The sequence below is a fragment of the Bison bison genome, unplaced genomic scaffold, assembly GCF_000754665.1.
Source record: "Bison bison bison isolate TAMUID 2011002044 unplaced genomic scaffold, Bison_UMD1.0 scf7180017864072, whole genome shotgun sequence".
NCBI classification, from domain to species: Eukaryota; Metazoa; Chordata; class Mammalia; order Artiodactyla; family Bovidae; genus Bison; species Bison bison.
The window spans coordinates 9,716,257-9,727,004 of NW_011494644.1; the positions used below are offsets into that span (position 1 = coordinate 9,716,257).

Genomic DNA, 10,748 nt, shown 5'->3' on the forward strand with positions numbered 1-10,748 from the left:
AGGGGATGACAGAGGATGAGATGGTTGGATGGCATCACTGACTCAATGGACGTGAGTTTGAATAAACTCAGGAGTTGGTGAGGGACAGAGAGGGCTGGTGTACTGCAGTCCATTGGGTCGCAGAGAGTCAGATATGACTGAGCGACTGAACTGAACTGAATATATATATGTGATGTTTAGGGCTTCCCTGGTGGCTCAGTAAAGAATCTGCCTGCATTGCAGGAGACCCAGGTTCAATCCCTGGGTCAGGAAGATCCCCTGGAGAAGGGAATAGCTACCCACTCCAGGAAACTTGGCTTGTTTAAATATTGGGGTAAATATTGTATATTTGTTGACTGCATGATGAGGCTGCAGGAGATGGGAGCACAGAGCCCTTTAGGGAAGGGCCTGCTAGATCCTCTGGGGTTTTGAGGCCCTCTCTGTGTCTGTTGTCATCCTCTCAACAAGCTTCAAATCAGCAGGATTCCTTCCAAAGGGATGCAGTTACAGTTGGGTACTGTCACGTCCCTGGTCATGGCTCTCATATTTCTGTTAATATGGCTTTAGCTGGAAGGACTCTTTTGATTATTGAATTAATCTATGTAAAAAGTTTAGAAGGAAGCAGAATAACCAACTCTTCCTGGCTCATTTCGTTCCATCTTGTTGGGTTCAGTCTGTGGTTCTAGGAGAAGTTGAAGGAGTTGGTATATTGGAAGGTACCTGGGCCCAGACCCCAGCAGACCTGGATTCTGACCCTTGCCCTGCCCTCTCTCTAGCTGTGGTATCTGATGGGCAAGTTATTTGACCTCTCTGGCCTCAGTTCCCTTAGGAAGAAAGTGGGAATAACAACCCATCTTGCAGGGCTCTCCGGCTGAGTCAGTAAAGTAATAACTCTAGTGCGCTTGGCAAAGGGTCGAGTGAATACTTGACAAGCAGGGTTCTGTTTACACAATGCTTGGTTAGGATAAAGAAGCTGTTTCCAGCAGTCAGGCTCTGCTCAGAAATGACCTGGGAGTGAGCACCACGTCCATGGAGGACTACAAGCAGAAACTAGACGGCAGCGTGTGAGAAATGGAATATTGGCAGGCACCCCTGTTTGGGTTGGCATTTGGACTGGGCTCCCAACCCCAATCTCAGGAATACCACAGTGGAGGGTGGGGACTTGAAATTATTTCCTCTTGACACATGCCTTACCTTGATTGCTTGCTAATTATCCCTTTTCATTCCTTTTCTTCTCGGCACCTTTGCCTTTCATTCCCTGTGATGTTCAGAGAGCCCTTGTTGCCACCCCATCTGTGCCGTGGGAAGACGTGCACATCACATCTTGCGTTTTCCCCTGAGATGCAACACCCGCTGTCCCTGTGAAACCAGTCGGTGTGCATATGTGGGTGTGTGTGCGAACATACACACGCCTGGATGTGCCCTCCAAGACATATCAAAGGTAACACCCTGCCCGCTGTACATGTCATAGTTCAGTCTTCCCTGAAAGGGGCTTGCTTTGCCCTCCCACACCATTTTAGAGGACTTCACCACGTTAGCCTTCTGCTTGTGACCCTGGACATGCGTCTTGACCTCTCTGTTTCTCTTTACTCAAAATTTGGGCTGGAGTGACCCCTTTGCCATCTCTGTCACAGGATGCTGTGGATCTCTGTGATCTTTCGAGAGGGAAGATTATGCGGACTAGGCAAAGGAAACCAGCATCACAGCCCTACCGCCCCACTCCCATCCCTCCTTCCTTGGTCTTCACAGCAGCTCTGCCAGGATGGCCAGTTCAGGTGGATACCAAGTCTCCCCTAGGGAAAGTTTTCAGCCCTGTGCTGAGCCCATCAGAGGCGCCAGATCATGTCCAAAGTGAATTCATTCATGCTTTGTACATGCTTTCCTAGCACAGGCGTTGTCCTAGGTACCAGGAGCTTGATCGTACACGACACTTGTCTGGGCTTTTGGGATGATAGATACACAATTGAAAGGAGAACGTCTCCCAGTCTCCTTGCCTTTCGCCCAGGGCACTTTTTGAAGAGTACAGGCCACTTACTATACAGACCACCCTTCAAGTAGGCTTGTCTGACATTTCCTCGTTTCCATGTGACTCGTGCACTGGGGACAGGCCCCCAGGGAGGGGATGCTGTGGTCCTCCGAGAGCATTGTTTTCCGAAAGCTCGTGACCTTGATTTGTCCCTGGCCATGTCAACACACACCATTTGGTTAAGGTGGTATCTGCCCGGTTTCTGTGTATAAGGCTCTATACAATTATATATACATCTATATACATAAAGTACTGTATACAAAATATCTAAAGTTATAAAGTTAATTAATGGGGCTTCCCAGGTGGTGTTAGTGGTCAAGAACCCGGCTGTCAATGCAGAAGTCCTAAGAGACGTGCTTTGATCCCTGGGTCAGGAAGATTGCCTGGAGGAGGGCGTGGCAACCCATTCCAGTATTCTTGCCTGGAGAATCCCATGGACACGGGAGCCTGGTGGGCTATATGTCCATGGGGTCCCAAAGAATCGGACATGACTGAAGCGACTTAGCATGTGTGCATAGTTAATTAATAAGTATTTGACTCATTAATTCATAATAATTAATATGAGTTTGTGGGGAGATACTTGGAGGCTGCCGTGGTGAAGTAGAGCTGTCCGTTCCCCCCACTTACTCATCTGTATCACCTTAGACTTCTGCACCCCTATTTTACCTCTTAAGGGTTACAGTTGCTTACTAAAAGATTCATTATGAGGTTCCAGTTTTGCCTGTTTTGGCCAGTGGGCACCCATTCTAGCTGGCTCTGTCTTTTCTAGAGGTCCTCATCATTCTTGGAGCCCGCCCTTACCGGCACAACAATTCTAAGCTTTCTGTGTACTTTCCCTGCTCCTAGAGTCAGCTGTTTCTCCGAGGAGCTCTGGTTTCTGTCAGTGCAGAATAATATTTAGAAGCCAAGCCCTGGGCGCTGGGATGGCATGGTCCTCAGATGCATAAAAGGGCATCGTCGGAGCAATTAGCAAAATGGAAATAGGGTCTGTGGGTTAGCTGGCATCCGTGTTAACTTCCTGCTTTTGATGGTTCTATTGTAGTTATGTTGGTGACTGTCCTCGCGTTTCTTGATAAAGTACTCGAGTATTAAGGGGTCGTTTATTCATTATGAATAAATGTATAAATAAATGAATACACGAGAGGGAGACAAGAGAGTGAGCAAGAATGAATGAGGATAGGGAGAGGAAAGGCATGGGGATGAGAATGAGTTCCTGGTGTGTTTGAAGAGTGGTGGCAGGAGGTGAAGGTGGCCAGTGGGGCAGGAGTGCCTGTGTAGGTGGGGGCCAGGTGGAGAGGAGGCGGGGCCAAGTACAGAGGGGCGGGGCCAAGTACAGAGGGAGGCGGAGCCAGGTGCAGAGGGAGACTGGGCCCCGCTGTGGAGGGATTTCAAGTGGGACAAAGTCACTGGAAAGCTTCCGACGGAGCTTGGGGCTCCTGGCGTGGTATTAGGCCCATCTCGTGCTTCCGACTCTGTGCCAGGTGCTGTAGGTACACAGCTCACTTCCTCTTTGCAACATACCTGTGAGGTTGATCTTAGTATCTTTTCCACGGAGCAGTAAAAGGAGCCAAAACTATGAAAGAGTAACTCTGTAAATGGCGCATGAACTTTGAAGCAGCCCGAGACCTGGCAGCTGCTTTTCCGGATGGGACCCCCACATAGAGCCCGCTGCGGTGCTAGCCGGTGGCGGGGTGGGTGCGCACAGTCAAGCCAGGGGAGCCATCCCAGTCTATTGCTTCTGAGAGGGCGTTTGGCATTACGCGTCAGGAGTGGTAGGAGGAAATTGCAAACTCCGTGACCCCTCGGGAGTCGGGAGTCGGCTTCTGAGCGCTTTTCTTAGTGATGATAACTGCTGACATTACTTGACCCATTACTTTGTTCAGGTCACTGTTTGAGGACTCCACCTGTGTAGATTTATTTAATCCCTCACAACAGGGACTTCCCTGGTGGTCCAGCGGTTGAGAATCTACCTTCCAATATAGGGAACTCAGGTTCGATCCTTGGACGGCATAAGATCCCATATGCCACATGCCTCAACTAGAGAGAAGCACCAGTATGCCTGCAACTAAGACTCTACACAGCCTAATTAATTAATTAATTTGTAAAAAATCCTCATAACATCCCAGTGAAATGGAGCGTACTGGCCCCACCTGATGCATTAGGAAACCGAGGAACAGGGGCGTTATGCAATTTGCTCTGTCCCAAGCCACAGAGCAAGTATTTAAAGTTAAGGAAATAATCAGAGAAATGTATGGTGATGGTTCTCCAAGGAAGGGCTCATAAACCCCGCTGTTTATAGTAACAAAGTAATAAACATAATAAATAAGGGCTAAAATCTGACAATGGCCACACAATGGAATACTACTAATTAACTGCTGGGGATCTAGTGGCCTGGAATGATGTTAAAGGATGTAGTAAGTTTAAGTTTTAAGCTTTAGCATGTATTGGGTGCTGCTATTTTGGTAAATAAAATTTATATTTATCTCTCAGTTTTTATAGAACAGATATGGAAGAATAGATTTCAGTACGTAAGGGGTTCTTGCTGGGCCTTGTGATTTGGGGGGATATGAATTAGGTTTTCTTTGGGGTAACCGCATTTTCTAATTTTTATTCCCCAATCACAGATTGGGTGCTGATTCTAGGAAAGACTGAGGGCAGGAGGAGAAGAGAGCAACAGAGGATGAGATGATTGGATGGAATCACCGACTCAATGGACATGAGTCTGAGCAAACTCCAGGAGATGGTGAAGGACGGGGAAGCCGGCCATGCTGCAGTCCATGGGGTTGCAAAGAGGCAGACACGACTGAGTGAACAACAACAGATCATGGATTATGGGATGTCGTTAACACACTAGGGGTGATGCACGATTCCATTTGTGTAAACAGCAAAAAAGCGATCCAGGGGTTAGAAGTCAGGGTAGTGGAGTAACGACTGGGGGGGACAGCAATAGTGTTGTGTAACAGCTGACCACAAAACCTCAAGGGGCATGTAACAAGAGACATTTTTAGCTCAAGCTCACGGGGGCAGCTTACCTGGGCTTGGCTGATTTTGCTGGGCTGATCTCACTAGTGCATCCAAGGTCAGCCTCCAGTTGGCCAGGCAGCCCTGCTGATCTTGACCTAACTCAAGTGACCTCACTCTCCCAAATGGGGCAGCCGCCTGTTCCCTAATGCAGCATGAAACTGCTGGGGCTGTTGCATGTCAGCATACTCCCAGAGTCTAGCCCAGGCGTGTTGTCCAGGCCCTGCAACAGCATGTCTCCCTGTGCATCACTTTTGCTAATGTCCTACAGGCTGGAGCTAGTCACATAGCTGAGGCCAGGGTTCAAGGGTTGGGGAGGACACCCTACCCGGAGTGATGATGGGGGTGGGAGCACCACAAGATTGTTGGTGTTCAGTTGCTAAGTCATGTCTGACCCTATGGACTGCAGCACGCCAGGCTTCCCTGTTCTCCACTATCTCCCAGAATTTGCTCAAATTCATGTCCACTGAGTCTGTGATGCTATCCAACTATCCCATCCTCTGCCGTCCCCTCCTCCTTTTGCCTTCAATCTTGCCCAGCATCAGGGTCTTTTCCAGTGAGTCGGCACTTTGCATCAGGTGGCCAAAGTATTGGAGCTTCACCTTGAGCAACAATCCTTCCACTGAATATTCAAGGTTGATTTCCTTTAGGATCCACTGGTTTGATCTCTTTGCTGTCCAAGGGACTGCAAAGTTACATGGGTACAGGAGGAGTGAAGAACTAAGCCATGGATGTAGTAAATCTACCACACTCAGCAGCGTCACTTTCAGTGGCTGCCTAGTACTTCATGGGGACTTCCCTGATGGCTCAGTGGGTAAAGAATCCACCTACAATTCAGGAGACACAGAAGCAAGTTCAATCCCTGGGTCAGGAAGATCCCCTGGAGAAGAAAATGGCAACCCACTCCAGTATTCTTGCCTGGGAAATCCCATGGACAGAGGAGCCTGGTAGGCTACAGTCCGTGGGGTTGCAAAAGAGTCGGACATGATTGAGTGACTAAGCACAGCACACAATACTTCCTGGCATGGGTACCGTCATTTATTTAGCCAGCTCTGTTGCTGCTGCTGCTGCTAAGTCATGTCAGTCGTGTCTGACTCTGTGCGACCCCATAGACGGAAGCCCACCAGGCTCCTCTGTCCCTGGGATTCTCCAGGCAAGAACACTAAAGATTGGCACTTCCAAAGTATATTTCAAGGAACTGTAAACTGCTCCAGAGCTTAATTGGGGTTTTCACACACACACACAGAGACATAAATGAAGGTTAGGTCTGGAAATAAATTTTGTAAGCCTTGGGTTAAATGAAGAAAGATAGATTCCTTTACTGTGAGACTTAACAGAACCTTCACATGTTAATGTGTATTATGAATTTGCAGAAGTCTAAGGGGTTTGCTCAAACTTAACAGACAATGGGGTTTCTTTTAAGAAGCATCTCTTGGGACAGGTGTTCTGGGGCTCTGACTCTGGGCTTTGTGTGGGTATGTTGTGTTTAGTGGTTGTAGGCAGAGCTCTGGGGGGTGTGGAAGGCTTGTTGCTGGCCAGGGGAGGGTCATGTCTGGAGGGAGGTAAGCTCTGAAAGCTGCCCTCGGGTTGATGGGGCTGGGAGATCACGAGTCAGTGCAAAACCGCTAACCTGATTACTTGCTCCCAGCAGGCACCGTAGGATCTCCCGATGGGGCGGCTTCTCTCTGTACTCATGTTCCCAGTGAGCTGCCTGATCCTGTTATGGGTGGCCGGCTCTGGTAAGTAACCCCCCGTCAGTCATCTGTTCCTTCCTTCATTCAGCAGACCTTTGGATTGTTTCTGCACCAGGCCCCCAGGATAATCAGAGAACAACAGATTTGAGGAGACTGCATGATAGTGGGAGGGGACAGCTGATGACAAACGCTTCTAATATTAAGGAGATTCTAAAGATCCTTAGGGGCTTCCCTGATAGCTCAGCTGGTAAATGATCCACCTGCAATGCAGGAGACCCCAGTTCAATTCCTGGGTCAGGAAGATCCACTGGAGAAGGGATAGGCTACCCACTTTAGTATTAAGAGTCTGCCTGCAATACCCAGGTTCTATCCCTGGGTTGGGACGATCCCCTGGAGACGGGAAAGGCTACCTTAGAAGCTGCTGCTGTTGTTGTTCAGTCGCTAAGTTGTGTCTGACTTTGCAACCCGAGGGACTGCAGCATGCCAGGCTCCACTGTCTCCCAGAGTTTTGCTCAAATTCATTCAGAAGGTGATGGCAAGAGACAAAATAGGGCAGATGAGGGAGGACTCGGAATGCTGGCTGGAGGGGGAGGACTGTGATTTGAAGATGGAAGGGAGGTTCAGGAAGGGAGGGGACATGGGTATACCCATGGCTGATTCTTTTTGATGTATGACAGAAAACCACAAAATTCTGTAAAGCAATTGTCCTTCAATTTAAAAATTAAAAAGTAAAATAAGTTGCCTGGAGTCGCAGTGGAGCAAAAATTTGAAGGAAATGGGGAGCCGGGCACACGTCCAGGTTAGGAGTGTTCTCAGTGGCGGCCTGGAGCCCAGAGCCTGCCTGGAGTGTTGGAGAGACCAAACGAGGCAGACCTAGGGGAGTCAGTGAGCAGGAGGAGGGAAGAGGTGGAGACAACTAAGTAAGCGGGGGCCCGAGCAGGATGGGAGCTGGGAGGCAGGGAGGAGGCACCGTGAGACGGGTGGGGCCGGGACCGGCAGAGCAGAGGGGGCGGGCATTGGCATTTGGATCCATCTGAAGGTAGATTTGAAGGCAGATTGGAATTGAGGTGAGAGAGACAGAGGTAGCAAGAATGAATCCAGTATTTCTAACCTGAGTGACTGGGAGGGACACAGTTGTCATTGATGAGAAGCAGAGGATATTTGGAGTGGGCGGGGAATCAGGAGTTAGTTTTGGACATGAGGTGAGTTTGGGGTATTTATTAGACATTTAGACTCTCCTTGGGCTTCCCTGGTGGCTGAGTGTTAAAGAATCCACCTGCCAGTGCAGAAGATACCGGTTTGATCCCTGGGTTGGAAAGATCCCCTGGAGGAGGAAATGGCAACCCACTCTAGTATTCTTGCCTGGGAAATCCCAAGGACAGAGAAGCCTGGTGGGCTACAGTCTGTGGGGTCGCAAGAGAGTCTGACATGACTTAGCGACTAAACAACAGGAAGATTCTCCTTAATGTGGTAACTCCTTTATCCAGCGAACAAACGCAAGTTGATGTGAGCCGGGAGGGGCCTGGTACTGAGCCTGGGAACGGGAAGGCACCTGGTGGCCAAGTATGGCCACCCAGAGCAGGGCAATAGCTCCCTGATGATTTGGCAAACCCAGCATTCATCTGGCTGGGTTCAGATTCCAGCTCTGCCAACAAACTCGCTGGAAGAAGTCCCCCAAGCCTCTCATCCGGTCCTTCAGCATTGGCCCAAGCCAGAGGACAAGGCGTCTGGATGACAAGGCCATGAGGGTCAGCCTCCTGAACACAGAGAGGACTGGGGAATAGATCGGGGGCAGGGAGCAAGTCAGTGGAAAATAGTGCCTCCCCCAACCCATACCATGGGATAGATGCCTGTGGTGGTGGGGTAGCAATCCCCAGACTGACATGTTTTTCCTTTAATTCAGCCACGGGCAGGTCATTGAGTTTGCAGATGATAAAAGTGCATTTGGTCTGTCCCCGCTGATGGACCCTGTCCCAGAGGGTATTTCTTCAGCTGCAGGCATCATCCCAGTGCTAGCTGGGAAACTCCCAGAGCCCGGTCCTAGCCCCTGCTCTGTAGGGACTGTGCCTGGGACAGTGGTTTCATTGTTGTGCGATGGGCCCCTTGGTCCTGTGTGGGCTGGTTTCTGACTCATCCCTCTTGGTCGTCGGGCTCCAGCTGCTCAGAGGTCTCCTGTGTCTCCCCAGGGAGCATGAGGGTCCTTCAGGATCCCACCTGCTTCTCGGACTACATCAGCAACTCCACCTGTGAGTGGGAGATGGCCGGGCCCACCAACTGCAGAGCCGAGCTCCACCTGTCCTACCAGCTGAATTTTTACTACTCTGAGTAAGCCTGGGCTGGAGCTGGGCGTTGGGGAGGGTTTGCCTTGGATTTCATCTGGCCTAGGTGGTGCCCTGGAATGCATGTGCTAAATTCAGCTCTTGGGGGCTTGACTGGGCACCGTAGAGATGAGGTGCCCTGGGGTGCAGGGTAAGAAGCAATGAGTGCATTGTGGTGCTCCAGGCTCAGTGTCACCAAGGCACCTGGCAGGTGGATGTGGTGGAATTCTGGACTAGATCAGAGGTTATCAAACATTTTTGTCTCAGGATTCTCTTGAACGCTTAAGAATTAGCGAGGACCCTAAAAGCTTTAGTCTGACATCAGCTGTTGTTGCTATTCAGTCACTAAGTCATGTCTGACACCTTGCGACCCCCATGGACTGCAGCACGTCAGGCCTCCCTGTCCTTCATTATCTCCCAGAGTTTGCTCAAACTCATGTCCATTGAGTCAGTGATGCCATCCAACCATCTCATCCTCTGTCACCCCCTTCTCTTCCTGCCCTCAGGAAGAGACCCAGCATCAGGGTCTTTTCCACTGAGTTGGCCCTTTGTATCATGTGGCCAAAGTATTGGAGCTTCAGCTTCATCATCAGTCCTTCCAATAGATATAGCCTGGGTAACTTACATCTATTAATATTTTCTGTATTAGAAATTAAAACAGAAAATTTAAATCACAAGAGCCAACAAGTTCACATTCAACAGGCTGTCGGAGCAACAACATGGCCACAGATCATGTAGCCTCTGGAAAATTCCACCCTAAGCTTGTGAGAGAAAAACAGTGGAAATGACGGCTGATGTCAGAGTATTACTATGAAAACTGTTAGACCCAGTGGAACCCCAGACCACACTTTGAGAACTTCCAGGCTAGACCATTGTTTAGGGGTGCAGTGTTAGTGATAGAGCTCACTGCAATGATTGGTGGACCATGGAACTTGGAATGTTTTTCCAGTTCACTGGTTCACTGGGATATCCCATGGTACACAGGGCTAGCTGTTGTTGCACGTGGTACCCAGGACATGACCTAGTACACAAGACATACAGTTATGGAGCACAATGGGATATACAGCATACTCTATGTGGGCTACTGAGTACACCCAATGTGGCTCCCCAATTTGGGCTACCGACTGTGCTTCTGTATGCACATTGGCTTAGACTGGGGATCTGCAAACTGCCCCATGGGTCACATCTGGCCCACCACCCATGTTTTTTAAATAAAGTTTTATTGACACACATCCATGCCCATTTGTTTATGTATTGTCTATGGCTGGGGCCTTTTTGTGCTGTATCAGCAGAGTTGTATAGTTAGGACAGAAAGGGTATGTCCTGCAAAGCCACAAATATTTAGTGTCTGGTCCAGTACAGAAAACATTTGCCAGCTGCTGGCCTAGCCCATGAGATGTGGGGTTGGCTATTTTGGGTGGCACGTTAGGATTAGGCTGTGGGGCACAGGGCACGTGCCCAGGCTAGACTGTGCAACCGGAGAGGCGCTAGGACATACACATGTCGTTACAAATTCTTTTATGCCATGGGTTCTTCCCCTTCACTGGCTTTCAGGGTCCAAGCCTGGGGACAGGGGTGGATAAAAGTCCACGGTGGATGTGATGAGGAGCTGTGGGCAGCAGGGAGGTGGTCCCAGGCCATTGTCCCCACCACACCCCAGCTACTGTGATCCCAGGTCCCCAGATCTGGTCCTTGAGGCAGGGTGACCAG

General features: G+C 49.7%; 1 protein-coding gene across 6 annotated transcripts in view; it reads left to right on the top strand.

Annotated features, from left to right (window-relative positions):
- The window catches only part of IL4R (interleukin 4 receptor), a 36,771-nt gene that overhangs the window by 6,090 nt on the left and 19,933 nt on the right, over window positions 1-10,748 (top strand). Inside the window, exons 2-4 of one of the 6 annotated variants that reach the window (XM_010837232.1) lie at window positions 1,251-1,420; window positions 6,675-6,765; window positions 8,907-9,045. In XM_010837232.1, the coding sequence (XP_010835534.1) occupies window positions 6,696-6,765; window positions 8,907-9,045 (209 nt within the window). In that variant the 5' untranslated portion in view covers window positions 1,251-1,420; window positions 6,675-6,695. Of the gene's footprint in view, window positions 1-213; window positions 1,421-4,754; window positions 4,862-5,965; window positions 6,766-8,906; window positions 9,046-10,748 lie in introns of those variants that run through there. The other 5 variants (XM_010837230.1, XM_010837231.1, XM_010837234.1 and 2 more) reach the window with 5 other exon arrangements.